At 39.3% G+C, this 23314-nt stretch overlaps 1 protein-coding gene, 1 non-coding gene and 1 pseudogene across 4 annotated transcripts in view; 1 reads left to right on the top strand and 2 right to left on the bottom strand.

The window, feature by feature from the left end:
* EPS15 (epidermal growth factor receptor pathway substrate 15) overlaps window positions 1-23314 on the top strand; it is a 163768-nt gene that overhangs the window by 126526 nt on the left and 13928 nt on the right. For all 3 annotated transcript variants that reach the window (XM_030942712.1, XM_030942714.1, XM_030942713.1), the window contains 5 exons: window positions 129-242; window positions 1137-1227; window positions 2585-2620; window positions 4386-4519; window positions 14192-14258. In XM_030942712.1, the coding sequence (XP_030798572.1) occupies window positions 129-242; window positions 1137-1227; window positions 2585-2620; window positions 4386-4519; window positions 14192-14258 (442 nt within the window). The remainder of the gene's footprint in view (window positions 1-128; window positions 243-1136; window positions 1228-2584; window positions 2621-4385; window positions 4520-14191; window positions 14259-23314) is intronic.
* LOC115892470 lies at window positions 16052-16158 on the bottom strand. Its single transcript, XR_004052351.1, has one exon. It is a non-coding gene; the product is annotated as a U6 spliceosomal RNA (small nuclear RNA).
* Window positions 17574-18592, bottom strand: LOC115892375 (annotated as a pseudogene).

Below are 23314 nucleotides of genomic sequence, written 5' to 3'. Positions count from 1 at the left end.
GAGAAATTATTTGATGAATACATTCTGCTTGTCTTTTTATTTTTAAATAATTTTTGGTTATCTTTAGTCAGTTGTCTCTGCCAAGTCAAAAAGTATATTGTTAATCTACTTGCGTTAATATTTTGTAGGCAAGAAGTAGTCCTGAACTACTGCCTTCTGGTGTGACTGATGAAAATGAGGTGACTACATCTGTTACTGAAAAAGTTTGTTCTGAACTCGATAATAACAGACATTCAAAAGAGGTAAAAATAATTTTATATTAACATTGGAGACTCATAAGGGTGGAAGGATAGGAGGGGGTGAATTATCAGACATTACTTAATGGGTACAATGTACATTATTCAGATGATAGATACATCAAAAGCCCCGACTTTACCATTAGGCAATATAGTGATGTAACAGAATTCCACTTGGACCCCTTGAATTTATACATATAAAATAAATAAATAATAAATAAATGTTCTTAATAGCTGGATGTGGTGGCAAGTGCCTGTAGTCCCAACTACTCAGGAGGCTGAAGTAGGTGGATTGCTTGAGCCTGAGTTGGAGGCACTAGGCAACGTAGAGAGACCTTATCTCTAAAAATTAAATGATATATTTTTAAAATGTCCTTATCACTGTTTTCCTTAGATGAATTATACACTATTTTAGGCGAAGGAAAGAGAAACGTGTTAAATGTACTTTATGACTAGAGAAATATTTGTTACATTACCATCAGTTGATTTTTCTTTTGTTTTCGAGACTAAGTTTCACTTTGTTGCCCAGGCTTGAGTGCAGTGGCGCGATCTCGGCTCACTGCAACCTCCACCTCCCAGGTTCAGGTGATTCTCCTGCCTCAGCCTCCCAAGTAGCTGGGACTACAGGCATGTGCCACCACGCCCAGCTAATTTTTGTATTTTTGGTAGAGACGGGGTTTCACCATGTTGGCCAGGATGGTCTCTCTCTCTTGACCTTGTGATCCGCCCACATCAGCCTCCCAAAGTGCTGGGATTACAGGTGTGAGCCACTGTGCCCGGCCCATCAGTTGATTTTTTCAAAGCATGTGTATGACCTGAATGTGTGTTATTTTATTTTAAAATGGTACCTTTTAAAACTTTGGTTTCTAAAAAAAAATTGTAATTAAAAATTATTTTTAGGAAGATCCATTTAATGTAGACTCAAGTTCGCTGACAGATCCAGTTGCAGATACAAACTTGGATTTTTTCCAGTCTGATCCTTTCGTTGGCAGTAAGTATTCTTTTTTTTTTTTTTTCTATTATAGATTTACCCAAAAAAAGGCTTTGTAATATGTAAACTAAGGATTAAGGCTTCGGTTTCAATAGCCTACCAACTCAGTCTGTCACCCAGGCTGGAGTGCAGTGGCACAATCTCAGCTCACTGCAACCTCCACCTCCTGGGTTCAAGCAATTCTCCCGTCTCAGCCTCTTGAGTAGCTGGGGCTACAGGCACCCACCACCACACCCGGCTAACTTTATGTATGTATGTATGTATGTATGTATGTATGTATGTATGTATGTATGTATGTATTTAGAGATGGAGTCTCGCTCTTTTGCCAGGCTGGAGTGCAGTGGCACAATCTTGACTCACTGCAACCTCTGCCTCCCGGATTCAAGTGATTCTCCTGCCTCAGCCTCCCAAGTAGTTGGGATTATGGGCGCCTGCCACCACACCCAGCTAATTTTTGTATTTTTAGTAGAGGCGGGGTTTCACCATGTTGGCCAGTATGGTCTCCATCTCTTGACCTCATGATCCGTCTACTTTGGCCTCCCAAAGTGCTGGGATTACAGGCATGAGCCACTGCGCCTGGCCTGCTTTGTATTTTCCTGCTGACTAATGTTGAACATCTTTCTAGATGCTTATTGGCCATTTGTATGTCTTTTTTGGAAAAGTGTTTATTCAGTTTTGGTGAAGTCCAATTATCTATTTTTTTCTTCTATCACTTGTGCTTTTGGTGTTATCTACGAAACTATTACCTTAGTCACAAAGATTTAATGCTCTCTTTGTCTAAGAGTTTTATAGTTTTGCTGTTACAGTTAGATCTTTGATCCATTTTGAGTTTATTTTTGTATGTGATGTGAGATAGGGGTCAAGCTTCATTCTTTTGCATGTGGATATCCAGTTGTCCTAACACCATTTATTGAAAAGACTATCCTTTGTCCATTTTATGTTCTTGGTACTCTTTTCAAAAATCAAATGACCATAAATGTAAGGATTTATTTCTGGACTCTTCATTCCTGTAAGAATTTTTTTTTTTTTTTTTTTGCTTCAGTAAAGCTCAGTATCTTTATTTCTGAACTGGTGATAATAACACCCTCCCAGTACTCTTGTGAAGAGTAGAGGTTTTGTTAGTAAAATTTTTGCTGTAATGTCTTCTCCTCCATCTGTAACCTCAACTTGTGATCAAGGGTAAGTATAGTTGGCTGTACATTTAATAAGGTCAATGACATTCCTTATTTTATCTACTTTGAAGTGAAGTTATTGAAATAAACTTTGCTTTGCTTTTGTTTTAAAGTTACCCTTTGAGTAACAGTGTCATCACAGTAAATATTATTATTTGGATTTCTTTCTGTTTATTTTATCACAGGTGATCCTTTCAAGGATGATCCTTTTGGAAAAATCGGTCAGTATCTTACTGAGTTTCATCTTAGCTTTCATTCATTTCTGCTTAATAATAAACTTATGTTATTTGGGTCTGAAACTGAAGCCCCAGTAAGATACTCTATGTGCCTGGCATTTTCAGAAAGAAAGTAGTAAATTCTTGAGATTTTGCTTAATAAATTGTTGCTTTACTTTTACTTCTCTTTTTTTTTTTTTTTTTTTTCCTGGTGTTTTTTGTTTCTGAGACAGGGTCTTATTCTGTCACCCAGGCTGGAATGCAGTGGTGTGATCATGGCTCACTGCAGCCTTGACTTCCTGGGCTCAACTAGTCCTCCTGCCTCAGCCTCCTGAGTACCTAGGTCTACAGGCTCATGCCAGCACACCTGACTAATTTTTTAAAAAATTTTTTGTGGAGACAGGGTCTCACTGTGTTGCCCAGGTTGATCTCAAACTCCTGGGCTCAAGCAGTCCTCCTACGTCCGCCTCCCAAAGTGCTGCAATGAGAGACAGGCATGAGCCACTGTGCCCAGTAGGTTTACTTTTTTAAAAATGACATTAGTGTTTAGACTTTGGTGCTTTTAATATTTATTCTGATTCCTCCTTACTAACTAAAGGTTTGGTGAGCATAATGATCTATACTACTTCGGGATTTAGAATGTAATTTTGTTTTCCTATGATTATAGCCCACATATGTGATTAGAGGAAGGGGATCTTGAAGAATTACTAAAACATCAGGCTTTTTAAGATACTCTTTTTCTGGGAATTTTCATTAGAATAATGCAAATCTTGTTTACCATTTAGTTTTTGCATCCCAAACCTGTTCTAAACTATTGGCTGTTAGCTTTGAGCTCAGAGAGAAAAATACATTTAGAAGTTTTTATTGTGTTTTCTGTAGTTATGATAGCGTAGAATAAGGAAACTTAAAATAGGATCTCTTGAAATTATATGTTAATTTTAAAAAGTAAGTTTATTAGGTGAAAGGTTCTATATCTTTTATCAAAATTGCAAAGGAGTCTGTGAAATAAAAAATACTCAGCTGAGATTCTACGGGATTTCAAACTGTCTTTTTGGGGTTTTTTTTGAGACAGTCTTGCTCTGTTGCCCAGGCTAGAGTACAAGTAGTGTGATCTTGACTCACTACAACCTCCACCTCCCATGCTGAAGTGATTATTCTCATGCCTCAGCCTCCTGAATAGCCGGGATTACAGGCGCGCACCACCACGGCTGGCTAATTTTTGTGTTTTTAGTAGAGGCAGGGTTTCACCATGTTAGCCAGGCTGCTGTTAAACTCCTGAGCTCAAGTGATCTGTCCACCTCAACCTACCAAAGTGCTGGAATTACAGGTGTAAGCCACTGCACCCAGCCCAAACTGTCTTTTTGTTTGTTGATTTTTGTTGGTTTGTTTTTGAGACAGGGTCTTACTGTCACCCAGGCTGGAGTGGAGTGGCAGGTCTTTGCTCACTGCAGCCTCTGCCTCCCATGTTCAAGTGATTCTCCCACCTCAGCCTCCTGAGTAGCTGGGACTGTAGGTGCGCACCACCACTCCTGGCTAATTTTTGTATTTTTTAGTAGAGAGGTTTTGCCATGTTGGCCAGGCTGGTCTTGAACTTGTGATCTCAAGTGATCTGCCTGCCTCAGCCTCCCAAAGTGGTGGGATTACAGGCGTGAGCCACTGCACCTGGCCCCAAACTACCTTTTAATTAAGGCACTGATCATACCTTTAAGTGATGGGAAATTTAGTGCAATAATTTTTTTTTGTCTCTTATATTCATGCCTTATTTTTTTAGATCCATTTGGTGGTGATCCTTTCAAAGGTTCAGATCCATTTGCATCAGACTGTTTCTTCAGGCAATCTACTGATCCTTTTGCCACTTCAAGCACTGACCCTTTCAGTGCAGCCAACAATAGCAATATTACATCGGTAAGTGGGAGAATTAAAAACTGTTAAGTTAAATGGATAATAAGTGTCCTAAGCAAGTTTCTTGAAATACATAGTGATGAAAGAACCCTCATTTAGATTACTTCTAATGGGCCATATAAGAATTTCAGTCTCGTCCCAATTCATTTAGTTTTTGGTTCAGACTGGTATTTCATAGTTTGGTTACCCACTGGAATTAACTGGAATGACTGAACGGGGTCAAAAGTGATGTTCATCTTTCAAGAGACTAAATCTTATCCTATTGAGGATACTAACAATGATTGGAAATTTATAAGCCAATCTTATATAAAACTTTTCTGAAATGTTTGATATATTATTGAAATAATGAAAATCACTTTAAAAGAACTTAGAAAAATAAAATCATTTATGTTATTTCATAGATACATCTGGAATGTTAATTCTGCAAAGTACAAATTCTCATTAAATGTCAAGCTCTCTTGAGAACATACATACCTATACAATCACTATTTAATAACCACATGCTTGATCCAGGTACTGGTGTGTGCTTTACATTCGTTGTTTCTAATATTTACATCAATTTTGCAAAGTAGGTGTTGATATCCCTATTTTAAAGATAAGGACACTGGGACTTAGAAAAATTAACATGTTTAAGGTCCTATAGCTAGTTGCTCTTTTATCTGGAGGCTTTAAAAAAATCTTCATATTGTGGATATTTAGAAATACTTAAACGAGAATAATGTAATGAAATATTTTAACAAGCTTTCGTGCATCCATTACCCAATGTCAATAATTAGGAATGGTTTTACTGGCTTTTTTTTTTTTTTTTTTAATTTTTATTTTTTTTTTATTTTTTTATTTTTTTATTTTTTTTATTTTTTTATTTTTTTTTATTATACTTTAAGTTCTAGGGTACATGTGCATAACGTGCAGGTTTGTTGCATATGTATACTTATGCCATGTTGGTGTGCTGCACCCATCAACGCGTCAGCACCCATCAATTCATCATTTATATCATGTATAACTCCCCACTGCAATCCCTCCCTCCTCCCCCCTCCCCATGATAGGCCCCAGTGTGTGATGTTCCCCTTCCGGAGTCCAAGTGATCTCATTGTTCAGTTCCCACCTATGAGTGAGAACATGTGGTGTTTGGTTTTCTGTTCTTGTGATAGTTTGCTAAGAATGATGGTTTCCAGCTGCATCCATGTCCCTACAAAGGACACAAACTCATCCTTTTTTATGGCTGCATAGTATTCCATGGTGTATATGTGCCACATTTTCTTAATCCGGTCTGTCACAGATGGACATTTGGGTTGATTCCAAGTCTTTGCTATTGTGAGTAGTGCCACAATAAACATACATGTGCATGTGTCTTTGTAGTAGAATAATTCATAATCCTTTGGGTATATACCCAGTAGTGGGATGGCTGGGTCATATGGTACATTTAGTTCTAGATCCTTGAGGAATTGCCATACTGTTTTCCATAATGGTTGAACTAGTTTACAGTCCCACCAACAGTGTAAAAGTGTTCCTATTTCTCCACATCCTCTCCAACACCTGTTGTTTCCTGACTTCTTAATGATTGCCATTCTAACTGGTGTGAGATGGTATCTCATTGTGGTTTTGATTTGCATTTCTCTGATGGCGAGTGATCATGAGCATTTTTTCATGTGTCTGTTGGCTGTATGAATGTCTTCTTTTGAGAAATGTCTGTTCATATCCTTTGCCCACTTTTGGATGGGGTTGTTTGTTTTTTTCTTGTATATTTGTTTGAGTTCTTTGTAGATTCTGGATATTAGCCCTTTGTCAGATGAGTAGGTTGCAAAAATTTTCTCCCATTCTGTAGGTTGCCTGTTCACTCTGATGGTAGTTTCTTTTGCTGTGCAGAAGCTCTTTAGTTTAATTAGATCCCATTTGTCAATTTTGGCTTTTGCTGCCATTGCTTTTGGTGTTTTAGACATGAAGTCCTTGCCCATGCCTATGTCCTGAATGGTACTACCTAGATTTTCTTCTAGGGTTTTTATGGTATTAGGTCTACCATTTAAGTCTCTAATCCATCTTGAATTAATCTTCGTATAAGGGGTAAGGAAAGGATCCGGTTTCAGCTTTCTGCTTATGGCTAGCCAATTTTCCCAGCACCATTTATTAAATAGGGAATCCTTTCCCCATTTCTTGTTTCTCTCAGGTTTGTCAAAGATCAGATGGCTGTAGATGTGTGGTATTCTTTCTGAGGACTCTGTTCTGTTCCATTGGTCTATATCTCTGTTTTGGTACCAGTACCATGCTGTTTTGGTTACTGTAGCCTTGTAGTATAGTTTGAAGTCAGGTAGCGAGATGCCTCCAGCTTTGTCCTTTTGACTTAGGATTGCCTTGGCAATGCGGGCTCTTTTTTGGTTCCATATGAACTTTAAAGCAGTTTTTTCCAATTCTGTGAAGAAACTCATTGGTAGCTTGATGGGGATGGCATTGAATCTATAAATAACCTTGGGCAGTATGGCCATTTTCACGATATTGATTCTTCCTGTCCATGAGCATGGTATGTTCTTCCATTTGTTTGTGTCCTCTTTGATTTCACTGAGCAGTGGTTTGTAGTTCTCCTTGAAGAGGTCCTTGACGTCCCTTGTAAGTTGGATTCCTAGGTATTTTATTCTCTTTGAAGCAATTGTGAATGGAAGTTCATTCCTGATTTGGCTCTATGCTTGTCTGTTACTGGTGTATAAGAATGCTTGTGATTTTTGCACATTAATTTTGTATCCTGAGACTTTGCTGAAGTTGCTTATCAGCTTAAGGAGATTTTGGGCTGAGACGATGGGATTTTCTAAATATACAATCATGTCATCTGCAAACAGGGACAATTTGACTTCTTCTTTTCCTAACTGGATACCCTTGATTTCTTTCTCTTGCCTGATTGCCCTAGCCAGAACTTCCAACACTATGTTGAATAGGAGTGGTGAGAGAGGGCATCCCTGTCTTGTGCCAGTTTTCAAAGGGAATTTTTCCAGTTTTTGCCCATTCAGTATGATATTAGCTGTGGGTTTGTCATAAATAGCTCTTATTATTTTGAGGTACGTTCCATCAATACTGAATTTATTGAGCGTTTTTAGCATGAAGGGCTGTTGAATTTTGTCAAAAGCCTTTTCTGCATCTATTGAGACAATCATGTGGTTCTTGTCTTTGGTTCTGTTTATATGCTGGATTACGTTTATTGATTTGCGAATGTTGAACCAGCCTTGCATCCCAGGGATGAAGCCCACTTGATCATGGTGGATAAGCTTTTTGATGTGCTGCTGAATCCGGTTTGCCAGTATTTTATTGAGAATTTTTGCATCGATGTTCATCAGGGATATTGGTCTAAAATTCTCTTTTTTTGTTGTGTCTCTGCCAGGCTTTGGTATCAGGATGATGTTGGCCTCATAAAATGAGTTAGGGAGGATTCCCTCTTTTTCTATTGATTGGAATAGTTTCAGAAGGAATGGTACCAGCTCCTCCTTGGACCTCTGGTAGAATTCAGCTGTGAATCCATCTGGTCCTGGACTTTTTTTGGTGGGCAGGCTATTAATTGTTGCCTCAATTTCAGAGCCTGCTATTGGTCTATTCAGGAATTCAACTTCTTCCTGGTTTAGTCTTGGGAGAGTGTAAGTGTCCAGGAAATTATCCATTTCTTCTAGATTTTCTAGTTGATTTGCATAGAGGCGTTTATAGTATTCTCTGATGGTTGTTTGTATTTCTGTGGGGTCGGTGGTGATATCCCCTTTATCATTTTTTATTGCGTCTATTTGATTCCTCTCTCTTTTCTTCTTTATTAGTCTTGCTAGTGGTCTGTCAATTTTGTTGATCTTTTCAAAAAACCAACTCCTGGATTCATTGATTTTTTGGAGAGTTTTTTGTGTCTCTGTCTCCTTCAGTTCTGCTCTGATCTTAGTTATTTCTTGCCTTCTGCTAGCTTTTGAATGTGTTTGCTCTTGCCTCTAGTTCTTTTAATTGTGATGTTAGAGTGTCAATTTTAGATCTTTCCTGCTTTCTCTTGTGGGCATTTAGTGCTATAAATTTCCCTCTACACACTGCTTTAAATGTGTCCCAGAGATTCTGGTATGTTGTATCTTTGTTCTCATTGGTTTCAAAGAACATCTTTATTTCTGCTTTCATTTCGTTATGTACCCAGTAGTCATTCAGGAGCAGGTTGTTCAGTTTGCATGTAGTTGAGCGGTTTTGATTGAGTTTCTTAGTCCTGAGTTCTAGTTTGATTGCACTGTGGTCTGAGAGACAGTTTGTTATAATTTCTGTTCTTTTACATTTGCTGAGGAGTGCTTTACTTCCAATTATGTGGTCAGTTTTGGAATAAGTGTGATGTGGTGCTGAGAAGAATGTATATTCTGTTGATTTAGGGTGGAGAGTTCTATAGATGTCTATTAGGTCTGCTTGGTGCAGAGATGAGTTCAATTCCTGGATATCCTTGTTAACTTTCTGTCTCGTTGATCTGTCTAATGTTGACAGTGGAGTGTTGAAGTCTCCCATTATTATTGTATGGGAGTCTAAGTCTCTTTGTAAGTCTCTAAGGACTTGCTTTATGAATCTGGGTGCTCCTGTATTGGGTGCATATATATTTAGGAGAGTTAGCTCTTCCTGTTGAATTGATCCCTTTACCATTATGTAATGGCCTTCTTTGTCTCTTTTGATCTTTGATGGTTTAAAGTCTGTTTTATCAGAGACTAGGATTGCAACCCCTGCTTTTTTTTGTTCTCCATTTGCTTGGTAGATCTTCCTCCATCCCTTTATTTTGAGCCTATGTATGTCTCTGCATGTAAGATGGGTCTCCTGAATACAGCAGACTGATGGGTCTTGACTCTTTATCCAGTTTCCCAGTCTGTGTCTTTTAATTGGAGCATTTAGTCCATTTACATTTAAGGTTAATATTGTTATGTGTGAACTTGATCCTGTCATTATGATATTAACTGCTTATTTTGCTCGTTAGTTGATGCAGTTTCTTCCTAGCCTCGATGGTCTTTACATTTTGGCATGTTTTTGCAATGGCTGGTACCGGTTGTTCCTTTCCATGTTTAGGGCTTCCTTCAGGGTCTCTTGTAAGGCAGGCCTGGTGGTGACAAAATCTCTAAGCATTTGCTTATCTGTAAAGGATTTTATTTCTCCTTCACTTATGAAACTTAGTTTGGCTGGATATGAAATTCTGGGTTTAAAATTCTTTTCTTTAAGAACGTTGAATATTGGCCCCCACTCTCTTCTGGCTTGTAGAGTTTCTGCCGAGAGATCTGCTGTTAGTCTGATGGGCTTCCCTTTGTGGGTAACCCGACCTTTCTCTCTGGCTGCCCTTAAGATTTTTTCCTTCATTTCAACTTTGGTGAATCTGGCAATTATGTGTCTTGGAGTTGCTCTTCTGGAGGAGTATCTTTGTGGCGTTCTCTGTATTTCCTGAATTTGAATGTTGGCCTGCCCTACTAGGTTGGGGAAGTTCTCCTGGATGATATCCTGAAGAGTGTTTTCCAACTTGGTTCCATTTTCCCCCTCACTTTCAGGCACCCCATCAGACGTAGATTTGGTCTTTTTACATAATCCCATACGTCTTGCAGGCTTTGTTCATTTCTTTTTCTTCTTTTTTCTTTTGGTTTCTCTTCTCGCTTCATTTCATTCATTTGATCCTCAATCGCTAATACTCTTTCTTCCAGTTGATCGAGTCGGTTACTGAAGCTTGTGCATTTGTCATGTATTTCTCGTGTCATGGTTTTCATCTCTGTCATTTCGTTTATGACCTTCTCTGCATTAATTAGTCTAGCTGTCAATTCTTCCACTCTTTTTTCAAGATTTTTAGTTTCTTTGCGCTGGGTACGTAATTCCTCCTTTAGCTCTGAGAAGTTTGATGGACTGAAGCCTTCTTCTCTCATCTCGTCAAAGTCATTCTCTGACCAGCTTTGATCCGTTGCTGGCGATGAGCTGTGCTCCTTTGCAGGGGGAGATGCGCTCTTATTTTTTGAATTTCCAGCTTTTCTGCCCTGCTTTTTTCCCATCTTTGTGGTTTTATCTGTCTCTGGTCTTTGATGATGATGACGTACTGATGGGGTTTTGGTATAGGTGTCCTTCCTGTTTGATAGTTTTCCTTCTGACAGTCAGGACCCTCAGCTATAGGTCTGTTGGAGATTGCTTGAGGTCCACTCCCGACCCTGTTTTCCTGGGTATCAGCAGCAGAGGTTGCAGAAGATAGAATATTGCTGAACAGCGAGTGTACCTGTCTGATTATTCCTTTGGAAGCTTCCTCTCAGGGGTGTACTCCACCCTGTGAGGTGTGGGGTGTCAGACTGCCCCTAGTGGGGGATGTCTCCCAGCTAGGCTACTCAGGGGTCAGGGACCCACCTGAGCAGGCAGTCTGTCCGTTCTCAGATCTCAACCTCCGCGTTGGGAGACCCACGGCTCTCCTCAAAGCTGTCAGACAGAGTCGTTCGCGTCTGCACAGGCCCCTGCTGCTTCCCCTGTTGGTCTTCAGCTGTGCGCTGTCCCCAGAGGTGGAGTCTCAGTTGAAAATGCAGAAATCACCGGTCTTCTGTGTCACTCGCGCTGGGAGTTGGAAACTGGAGCTGTTCCTATTCAGCCATCTTGCTCCGCCCCCGGTTTTGCTTTTTAATTTGTTTTGAGACTTCGTTTTTGAGACAGGCAGTTTCACATCTGTAGGTAAACTGAACCTATAAAGGACCAGTTAATTGAGAGGCATTTGAAGCAAAAATTTTATCTTCTAGTACTCTTAGATTAAGAATTTTTCCTTTAAAATGTAATTGATTATTTTAAAGATAATAGATTTTGTATTATTGAAAGTTGCTTCTTTTTTATATTCAGTAAAGAGCTGCTTGGCTAAGAACTGGTGTTTTCCATTGAATGAAAACTGGACAGATACCTTCCTAACTGAATATTTTTGGTTTCCCCGGGCTACTGGATACTCTGTTTTCCTATAGCGCTTAGTTTGCGGTGTGGACCCATTTGCCAAATTCTTCTAAAGTTGTTGCTACCAGAATTCTTCTCCTCTTAACCTTCTTATTCTAGCCTCTCATTCTCCTATGATCTAAAGAGCAAGAAAGCTAAATCAGCTCTTCTAATTTGAAAATGAATACATTCCTCTTGTCCTGTCCCCCATGAGATTTTTCTACCATTTGTTTTACTGACTTTTTCTTTCCAGTTTTCTAGAGGTATATTGTCCTTGCTTACAGCTTGTAATTTCACCATTCAAAACAAAACAAAAAACCAAATTGGCAATATTATAATAGCTGCAGCTTATCTAATTTCCTCTATGTGCTAGGGATGGTGCCAAGCTCTTTATATGCATTGTCTCATTTAATTTTCACAGTAATCCTATGAGGTTTACATATGTTAAGTTGAGGCCAGGTGTGGTGTTTCCCACCTCTAATTCCAGCACTTTAGGAGGCCAAGGCAGGAGGATCACTTGAGGCAAGTAGTTCACAATCAGCCTGGACAACAAAGCGAGACACTGTCTCTACAAAAAAATTAAAATATTAGTCAGGTGTGATAGCATGCACCTGTAATCCCAGCTACTTGAGAGACTGAGGTGGGAGGATTGTGTGAGCTCAGGAAGTCAAGGCAGCAATGAGCCATGATTGCACCACAGCACTCCAGCTTGGGTGACAGAGTGAGATCTTGTCTCAATTTAAAAAAAAAAAAAAAAAGATTAAGTTTGTAGTAAGTTAATAAGTGGTAGAACTAGACTCAAACTCTGTTCTGTATAACCAAAATCTAAGATTTTCACCAATGCAATCTAGAAATTTTTTAAAAATTGGCCCTGCTAAACTCCCCAATTATCAAACTGACATAGAGTTTTGTGGCCCCTTCACGGGCTGCACAATCTGTCATGTTCCCCTTGCTATCCTGACGGCCTTTTAGGGTGGTTGCACAGTGTATGATGAAGGACTAGAAACTAAATCTGACGCACATGTAGACATGCCCTTTCCCCTTCTTCTTGTGATGGCAAATCAAATCTGTAAGCTGTTGTTTAAAACACAGCCTGTTAGTTTTTCTTTCTCTCAAAGAGAAGAAGTAATAATACAGGTTGAGCATCCCAAATCCGAAATGCACCAGTAAACATTTCCTGAGTATCATGTCAGCACTCAAAAGGTTTCAGACTTTGGAGCCTTTCACATTTTCAGATTATAGATGTTGACTTGGTAAGTAGAACACAAATATTCCAAAATCTGAAAAAACCCAACATCCAAAATACTTTTTGTCCCAAGCATTTCGGATAAGGGATGCTCAGCCTGTCCTTGGTGACTTGTTATGTCAGTGACCTTCTCTTACACTGGTGTTATGACTATCATATTAGGAAACATGGAAAGTTATCTCGCTATATAGACCAGTTTTAGTTTTTCTTTAATTGCTGTTTATTCCGCAGATATCTAAGTTAGTGTGCTAGTTGTATAATAATATAATTGGCATCAATTAATACTATCATTACTTTTTATCATTCATAGTTTTCATTTCTAAAAACTTTATTAGTATTCTTTCTGCTAGTAGTTTTAATGGATTCTCTTATAAAGAGAGAAGGTTAGTCCCAGTTAACATTACCTTTCTCTACAATTACATTTTTTTTAACTTGGAAATTTATACATTAAGCTCTGGCAGTATTATTTGACATTTATTTGTAATATTCAACTTCTTGCTAATTGGAAATAGAGTCTGTAATACAAATGACATTGATCATCATGCATCAGAGTTGCATATAAATGTTCAGAAACTCTTTTCACACTCTTTTCACCTGTTTGCCAAGTCTTTCAGCTAGCCCCTTAAAAAGAGCCTGGTGCCAGAAAGAGGAAATTCAGTTATCTTCCTAAATATACAATTGGTTTGACTATGATTAAAAACTAAAGTATAAAGTAGGAAGACAGTTAAAAGCCAGAATCTCTGGCATCTGGTAACATCCTCACCTTTAGCAAGATCAGTTGCTCTTAATCCCAGACTTTTACATAGCTTATTATTGAAAGCAGCAGGATCTTTTTAGCAAAAAGCTATCTTTGTGTATGTATGCATGTGTGTGTGTGTGTGTGTGTGTGTGTGTGTGTGTACATGTGTTTTCTCTCTGAGGGTCAGAATGCAGAATTATTTTTAGATAACAATTAGAAAATAGAAATTAACATTTTATGTTATGTACTTCATGTACTTTTCTGAATGGATGTTATATTTCACAGTTAAGATTAGAAAATAAGCCGGGCGCGGTGGCTCAAGCCTGTAATCCCAGCACTTTGGGAGGCCGAGATGGGCGGATCACGAGGTCAGGAGATCGAGACCATCCTGGCTAACACGGTGAAACCCCGTCTCTACTAAAAAATACAAAAAACTAGCCGGGCAAGGTGGCGGGCGCCTGTAGTCCCAGCTACTTGGGAGGCTGAGGCAGGAGAATGGCGTAAACCCGGGAGGCAGAGCTTGCCGTGAGCTGAGATCCGGCCACTGCACTCCAGCCTGGGCGACAGAGCGAGACTCCGTCTCAAAAAAAAAAAAAAAAAGATTAGAAAATAATACGTATTATTTCCAGTTAGTAAGATTGCAGATCACTATGGGGAAACATTTGTTCCTAATGTCTATATTCCTTAATTAATTAAGAATTTGCAAATAGCATATTCTTTGGAGTGGTGATGAGGTTTCAGCTCTGGTGTTGCCACTCTCATTCATGGTTTTGTATGCTTTGTTTAGGTGGAAACATTGAAGCACAATGATCCTTTTGCTCCTGGTGGAACAGTTGTTGCAGCAAGCGATTCAGGTAAATAAATAATTTATCAACTTCATTGAACGTTAAACATTACACTTTTTTTTAAGATTTTTTTCTTTGCCTCTAAATGTATCTGTCCTGTTATTTATAGCTTTAAAATTATTGCATAATTATATCCAATTGTAATTTACCAATAATAACAAGCATTTGTGTGTCACTTTCTACTTATCTTTCATTATTTCATTTATTGTTCATCTTGGATATTATACTAGAATATGAATTCTACCCAGTATCAGTAAACCAATAAAAATGTTTTGCTTTATAAAATGCTGTGTTGCTTGGCAGCTTTAAAGTCAGCATTGACTGTTATGGATCTTGGTCTAAGTTAAAAGATTAGTGGCTTCCAATAGAAAATGAAAATTGCTTTATAAATACAAATGGGTTCTGTTAACAATACAGAGAAAAGCTAAGTGTTATTTTAGCATCCAGTCTTCATACTTCATTTATGGTATCTAATTGCCTAAATGCTTTGGCTAGCACTTCCACTACTATATTGCAGGGGTCCCCAAACCCTGGGCCACAGACCAGTACCAGTCTGTGGCCTGTTAGGAACCAGGCCGCAAAGCAGGAGGTGAGTGATGGGCGAGTGAGCAGTACCTAATGCCTGAGCTCCACCTCCTGTCAGATCAGCAGCAGCATTAGATTCTCATAGGAGCTTGACCCTTATTGTGAACTACACATGTGAGGGATCCAGGTTGTGTACTCCTTATGAGAATCTAATACCTGATGATCTGAAGTGGAACAGTTTCATCCCGAAATCATTCACCTCATCCCACCCACAAGTCCATAAAAAAATTGTCTTCCACAAAACCGGTCCCTGGTGCCAAAAAGGTTGGGAACTGCTGCTCTACTGAATAGAAGTGGTAGAAATGGTAAAAGCAGGCATCCTTGTCTTGTTCCTTATTGTAGAGAAATGGTTTCAGCCTTTCAAGATTGAGTGTGATATTTGCTGTTGGCTTTTCATATATGGCCTTTATTAAGTTGAGGTAGTTTCCTTCTATTCTTAGCCTGTTAAGTGTTTTTATCATGAAAGGGTTTTGAATCCTGTCAAATACTTTTGTTGTATCCATTGAAATGATTGGTGTTGTGTTTTTCCCCTCATTCTGTTAATGTGTATTACATTGAATGATTTTTGTATGTTGAACCATTCTTATATTCCAGGAATAAATCCCACTTGAACATGGTGTATAATCCTTTTAATGTGCTGTTGAATTCTGTTGAGGATGTTTACATCAGTCTTCATAAAGGATATTGATCTGTGGTTTTCTTTTCTCATTTGTATGTCTTCATCTGGCTTTGATATCAGAGTAATACTGGCTTCACAGAATTAGTATGGAGTTGTTCCTTCCTCTTCAATTTTTTGGAAGAGTTTGAGGGAGATTGGTTTTGATTATACTTTAAATGTTTGGTAGAATTCACCCATGAAGTCATGTTATCGTGGACTTTCCTTTGTTGGGAGGTGTTTTGTTTTGTTAATTTTAAAAATAATGGTGGCCAGGCACGGTGGCTTATGCCTGTAATCCCAGCACTTTGGGAGGCCGAGGCAGGTGGATCACTTGAGGTCAAGAGTTCAAGACCAGCCTGGCCAACATGGTGAAACCCCATCTCTACTAAAAATACAAAAATGTGCCGGGCATGGTGGTGGGTGCCTGTCATCCCAACTACTCAGGAGACTGAGGTAGGAGAATCGCTTGAACCCGGGGTGTGGAGGTTGCAGTAAGCTGAGATTACACCACTGCACTCCAGCCTGGGCAACAAAGCGAGAGTCCGTCTCAAAAAAAATTAAAAATATGGAATGCCACACAAATTTGCATGTTATCCTAGCACAGGGGCCATGCTAAACCTCTCTGTATCGTTCCAGTTTTAGTATATGTGCTGCTGAAGTGAGCACTGTTGGAAGGTTTTTGATTACAGATTTGATCTCTTTATTAGTTATGAGTCAATTCAGATTTTCTGTGTTTTTGTGACTCATCCTCCATAAGTTGTGCTTCTCGGAATTTGTTCTCATTTCTACTATTCAGTTTGTTGTATAATTGTTCATAGCACTGTCTTAACAATCCTTTTTATTTCTGTGAAATTACTAGTAATGTCCCCTCTTTCATTTCTGATTTTAGTTATTGAGTCTTGTTTTCTTAGTCCATCTAGCTATAGGAATGTCAATTTTGTTGATCTTTTCAAAGAACAAACATGATTCTACTGATTTTCTCTATTTTTCTCTTGTCTCTGTTGTCTCTGCTCCAATTTATATTGTTCATTTCTTTCTGCTTTGAGTTTAGCTTGCTTTTCTTTTTTTAGATCCTTTACAGTGTAAAGTTAGGTTGTTGATTTGAACTCTTCTTTTTTAAGTATTTATAGTTAGAAGTTTATCTCAGCACAGCTTTTGCTGCTGCATCCCATTAGTTTTAGTAATGCTGTGTTTTCATTTTCATTTGTTTCAAGATATTTTCTAATTTTCCTTGTGATTTTTCTTTGACCAGTTGGTTGAATGTGATACTTAATTTCCACCTATTTGTAGGTCATCTAGTTTTGCTTCTGCTGTTAATTTTTAGTTTTATTCTGTTTTAATTGGAAGAGATACATTTATTTATTATTTTTATTTTGAGATAGAGTCTCATTCTGTCACCCAGACTGGAGTGCAGTGGTGCCATCTCAGCTCACTGCGACCTCCATCTCCTGGGTTCAAGTGATTCTCCTGCCTCAGCTTCCCAAGTAGCTGAGATTACAGGTATGCACCACCACGCCCAGCTAATTTTTGTATTTTTAGTAGAGACAGGGTTTCACCATGTTGGCCAGGCTGGTCTCGAACTCCTGACCTCAAGCCATTTAATTGTATCTTTGAAGGTAAATAATATATGGAGCTGGATCCCAAATCCTGAGAATGCCAGAACTACAGGTCCAAAACATGGTGCGCTATTCTCAGCAGAGTTCAGAAGGGTCAAAACTCAAGGTGTTATGAGGCAGAGAACGTACGAAATTCGTGCATTCCATTTAGCAGCCCCTATGAGACCAGAAACAGACCTCACGAGTCTTTGAAGATGGGGAAAATTCAACTTCTGGTTTTATAGATAAAAGAATGAGGAGTGCCAAAAATGTTACATTGAAATCTCTTCATTTTTCTCATACAATCTGAAGCCTGAGCTATCTTATCCTAAACTCATAGCAGCTGATGCTGCAGTTTAGGTTTGAGATCAGTCCCTCTATCCATTCAAGAATGACCCGAGGCGTAGAGCTCTAATCAGGACAGCTTTTTAACAAGAACCTTCTAGTGACATACTGATTTAGTTTATAAGATTTTAATTTATAAATTTAAAAAGCTACATCTTTAACTTTTTCTCCTTTTTCTTTCTTCACATCACTCTTTTCCTTATCTATATCTTACTCTTTGTCATCTTTTCTGTCCTTTTTGCTTCCTTCTGTTTCCTGCCCTTCTTTCTTCTCTACATCCTGATTGGCAATCTTGTTGTTGATAAAATGGTGCAGGGCAACTACGGAATGTGTCAGGGAGGCAAAGTACCCCACCATCATTTGGTCGTTGGTCTTCAGATAAAAGGCCTTGACAGACTGCTGCAGGCTGATGTCTGGCAGCAGATTGAAGACTTCCTGCAGCTGATGATCTGGTGGTTGATTGGCAGCTTGCCTGTGGCTGTTTTTTCCAGGTAACTCCTGATACCCAGAAGCTTGGAGTTCAGTCTCCTCAAACCATGGACATCTTTGTGATCAGCTGGGAAAGACTGTCCACTGTAGCCTCTTTGATGTCTTGTAACAAGTGTTCAGCTCCAGCTGCCTCAGCTTCCTCTGCTTCAGTTTCATTAGTCACATACTCAAATGTTTTTGAGGTTGGAGTGCCATCATCATGGACTTCTCTCACTGAAATATATGCTTCTGTGGGCAGTCCCAGATCCTTTAGTTTCAGTCAGTAATACCAATACTGAGTTAGGGTAGTGTCTTTTCATGAGTTCATTGATGGCAATGTCATTCTTGTGTAGTTTAGGGCCTGTGTGGTACCACCGAACTATTCTTTGGCATTAATTTTCTTAAACATTCCATACGTTTTCCAAATAATCATGGTCTAAAAACAAGACAGAATTATCTTTGTCATCTTCATCAAAAGGGATTCCAGAACTGTTGGATACATCAAGTACTTTTGTCTGCCATGACCCCAAAAGCACACCAACAATGCACTTCTGGTTTCCAACCTTGCTGATTTGGTTGAAGTGATCCACCACACTGAGCAGCACTGGAAGGTGGACCACTGCCTTCTGCACTGCCAGCTCTGACATCTTGACACACACCGCCCACTAGGCCTAGCTCCCTGCAACTCACAAACTCCAGCAGTAACAGCAACTCCTGTGAAGACTACTAAATTTTTTGATGAAAAAAATGTGTGTGCATGGGCAGGTATGAATTTATATATAGTCATGCATTGCTTAATGATGGGAAATGTGAGAAATGTGTTGTTAGGGGAACATCACAATGTATACTGACATAAACCTAGATGGTGTAGCTTACTACATACCTAGGCTATTTGTCATATAGCCTATTGCTCCTAGGCTACAAACTTATACAGCCTTGAATACTATACTGAATACTGTAGGCAGTTGTAACACAATGGTAAGTATTTATGTATCTAAACATAGAAAACATAGAGTAAAAATTCAGTATAGAAAATAGAAATGGTACACCTGTATAGGGCACTTAACCATGAACGGAGCTTGCAGGGCTGGAAGTTGCTCTGGGTGAGTCAGTGAGTCAAGTAATCAGTGAATGTGAAGGCCTAAGACATCAGTGTACACTGTTGTAAACCTTATTAACACTGTACACTTACACTACACTAAATTTATGAAAATATTTTTCTTCGATAATAAATTAACCTTATCTTACTGTAACTTTTTTACTTTGTAAAACTTCAAAAATTTTTTGAACTTTTTGACTCTTGTAAGAAACTCTTAGCTTAAAACACTATACAGCTGTACAAAAATATTTTCTGTCTGTATATCTAAACTTTGTCTAGTTTTAAATTTTTTTTTTTTTTTTTTTTTTTTTTTTTACTTTTAAACTTTTTTCTTAAAAGTAAGATGCAAAAGAGAAAAAAAAAATTAAGACACAAGCACACATGAACCTGGGCCTACACGGGGTCAGGACCATCAATATCACTGTCTTCCACCTCCACATCTTGTCCCACTGGAAAGTCTTTGAGGGCAATCAAACACATGAAGCTGTCATCTCTTATGATAACAATGCCTTCTTCTGGTACATCTCCTGAAGGACCTGCCTGAGGCTGTTTTACAGTTAACTTACTTTTTGTATAAGTAGAAGACATACACTCTAAAATAATGATTGGCCGGGCATAGTGGCTCACACCTGTAATCCCAGCACTTTGAGAGGCCATGGTGGGTGGATCACCTGAGGTCAGCAGTTCGAGACCAGCCCGGCCAAAATGGTGAAACTCCATCTCTACTAAAAAATACAAAAAAAAATTAGCTGGGTGTGTTGGCACACACCTGTAATGCCAGCTACTCGGGAGGCTGAGGCACAAGAATCCCTTGAACCTGGGAGGTGGAGGTTGCAGTGAGACAAGATCGCACCACTGCACTCCAGCCTGGGCAACGGAGTGAGAGTCCATTTCAAAAAAAAACAAAATAGGCTGGGCGTGGTGGCTCATGCCTGTTATCCCAGCACTTTGGGAGGCCGGGGTGGGTGGATCACCTGAGATCAGGAGTTTGAGACCAGCCTGGCCAACATGGCAAAACCCTGTCTCTACTAAAAGTGCAAAAATTAGCCAGGCATGTTGGCACGTGCCTATAATCCCAGCTACTCAGGAGGCTAAGGCAGGAGAATCGCTTGAACCCAGGAGGCGGAGGTTTCAGTGAGCCAAGATCATGCCACTGCACTCCAGCCTGGGCTACAGAGTGAGACTACATCCTTTAAAAAAAAAAAAAAAAAAAACCAAACAAACAAAATAATAATAAAATAATGATTAAAAAGTATAGTGTAGTAAATATGTAAACCAGTAACGTAGTTGTTTATTATCATTATCAAATATGGGTTGAGCATCCGAGGTCTGAAAAGTCTAAAATTTGAAAATCTAAACCTTTTTGAGCACTAATATGATGCTCCAAGGAAATGCTCGTTGGAGCATTTTTGGGTTTCAGGATTTTTGGATTTGGGATACTCAACTTATAAGCATATAAAGTGCAAATATTCCAAAATCTGCAAAAATCTGAAATCCAAAACACTCCTTCTCCCAGGCATTTCGGATAAGGGGTACTCAACCTGCATTGTGTACTCCACATAATTGTGTGTGCTATACCTGGATACGACTGGCAACATAGGTTTGTTTACATCAACATCACCACAAACACATGAGTAATGCATTGGACTATGGATATTATGATGGCTATGAAGTCATTAAGTGATATGAATTTTTTAGCCCAATTATAATCTTATTGGGCCACCATGATATATGTAGTCTGTTGTTGACCAAACATTGTTATGTGACACATGTCAAGATTTCTGGTAGTTAGCTGTTTTTCAGGGAATTATTTGTGAGCCTTAAAATTGGTTTCCCTTATTCCTTGTTATTCAGCTGGTTATGCTAAGAAATGCTATGATATTTGTTTGGAGGATTCTTAACAGACAGTTTTGTCCCTTTCTCCTTTGCATATTTTCAACAAATATGAGCATCTCCTATTTTCCAGACCTTGTGCTATGTATGCCTTGAGGATACAGCTGTGAACAAAACAAAGTTGCTGTCTTCATAGAGTTTGTATAAGAAAGATAGGCAATAAACAAATATATGTCAAATACTGATGAGTACTGTGATTAAATGAGGGTAAAGGATAAAAAGTGATATACCTAAAATGTGGCTTTATTATGTACACCTTCACAAAAAACCATGTCAACATAGCATGATCTCAAATATGTAAGAAAAAAATACCAGGAATAAAGGCTGTTAAGGAAGTATGCTGAAATATTCATAAGGGTTATTTCTGATAGTGAGATTTAGGGATGATTTTTTAATTATACTTTTATATATTTTTCCAAAGCATTCATTACCTTTATTCTTGGGGGAGAGGCAGTACTAATGAGGTCATGTGTGTACCTAAAGCCTGGTTCTGCTGGCTCATAGCTCCTGTGTGCACCAAGAGGAAGAAAGTCACCTGCGTGGTTTCTCTAGAAGTGTTTCCCACTTCTCTAGAAGTGGAATTCCCCCCAGCAGGTGTCTTACACGTGATCTGAACAAGTTCAACTCATTGAGTCCTTCTGCCTTCTGAACAAGCCTCTGCCTCCTGAACAGGCCTCTGCCTCATATCAACCATGATCAGTATCTGAGAAGGTTATTTGTCATTCATCTAAGATTTGTCTTTCCGCAGTGTTTAGTGCTAAATAGGTCATTTATGAGGAAAGTGTAGAAAAACTCTTTAGTAAGGTACTATATATTCTTCATTAGAAGAGTAATTTTTTAAATTAATTTTGTTCACAATATATGCTTCACAATATATGCTTCACAATATTCCAGTCAAATCTGACCTAACTCAGGCTATTGCACACATGTTGTGACTTGTAAAGGCTGTGGGACAGGACAGAGAAAAGGCATGAAGCAGATTTTCAGTCTCACAAGTGAAATGAGCCCAACTCTTTTTCCCTTGTCAACAGTCAGGGAGAGCATCTTCACCCCACTCAGGCTGTGCCTCAGCTACCTCAGCATCAGAAATAACAGGAGCCGGGCAGGTGGCCTATAATCCCAGCACTTTGGGAGGCTTAGGCCGGCAGATCGCTGGAGGTCAGAAGTTTGAGACCAGCCTGGCCAACATGGTGAAATCCTGTCTGTACTAAAAATACAAAGAAAGAATTAACCAGGTGTGGTAGCACACACCTGTATTCCCAGCTACTTGGGAGGCTGAGGCACGAGAATCACTTGAATCTGGGAGGCAGAGGTTGCAGTGAGCTGAGATATAACAGGAAAAGGAGAGAAAGAAGGGAAACTCTGAAACAGAACCTACGATGAGGCTGGGCCCCAGGCTGAGGACTTGGCAGATGTGTATCAATGAAAAGACCATCTTTTGTAGCTAGAATTGTAGGATTTCCTATAACCCTGAACTTCCCGACATCCTCTTCAGGATCAGAGTTGCTGGTATATCCTTAAAGGCCTGATTTTTCTGTGCTTCTACCCAGTCCTTTTTCCCACTTGGGCTCCCCCTCGTCTGCGGCTGTCTTGGTAACGAAATGTTTGGTGACAAAGCAAACAAAAATAGCGTATCTTCTTTGTTCCTCTTATTATGTCCAAGATATACTCATTTTTAGAGATATGGGCACACTTTACACATTCAAATAGGTGGGTAGGCACACTTTTGTTCTAAGCGTAGTTTGAGGAGAACTCTTCCTTTTTTTTGGGGGGGACAGAGTCTCACTCTGTCACCCAGGCTGGAGTGCAGTGGCGCAATCTCAGCTCACTGCAGCCACTACCTTCCAGGTTCAAGTGATTCTCCTGTCTCAGCCTCCCGAATAGCTGAGATTACAGGCGTGTACCACCACGCCCGTCTAATTTTTGTATTTTTAGTAGAGACGGAGTTTCACCGTGTTGGCCAGGCTGGTCTCGAACTCCTGACCTCAGGTGATCTGCCCGCCTCGGCCTCCCAAAGTGCTGGGATTACAGGCGTGAGCCACCGTGCCTGGCCTGAGGAGAACTTTTCTATGCCTCTTTGTCTTGCCTTCTCTTTTGCAGTTCTTTGCTTGCCTTCCTTTCCAACTGTTTGCTTTGTTTCTTTCCATCTTCCTATATCAGGCAGCAATTCCTATAAACATTCTTTGATGTTATTGGTAGTCCTTACACCTGAATAGGTGAAACCTATCTCAGAGTAGATCACGCATTCCAGCTGAAAATGTTAGTCTACTTGGTAAGTGCAATGTGATGGAAGAAACAACTTCTCAGGCCCGTGAAACATTGATTAAATATACTTTTTTGTTTGTTTGTTGGAGAGAGACATGCTCTGTCACCCAGGCTGGAGTGCAGTGTCACGATCTCAGCTCACTGCAACCTCCGCCTC

This window comes from Rhinopithecus roxellana, chromosome 12 (assembly GCF_007565055.1).
Source record: "Rhinopithecus roxellana isolate Shanxi Qingling chromosome 12, ASM756505v1, whole genome shotgun sequence".
Lineage (NCBI taxonomy): Eukaryota > Metazoa > Chordata > Mammalia > Primates > Cercopithecidae > Rhinopithecus > Rhinopithecus roxellana.
This window is presented reverse-complemented; position numbering and strand designations above follow the sequence as displayed.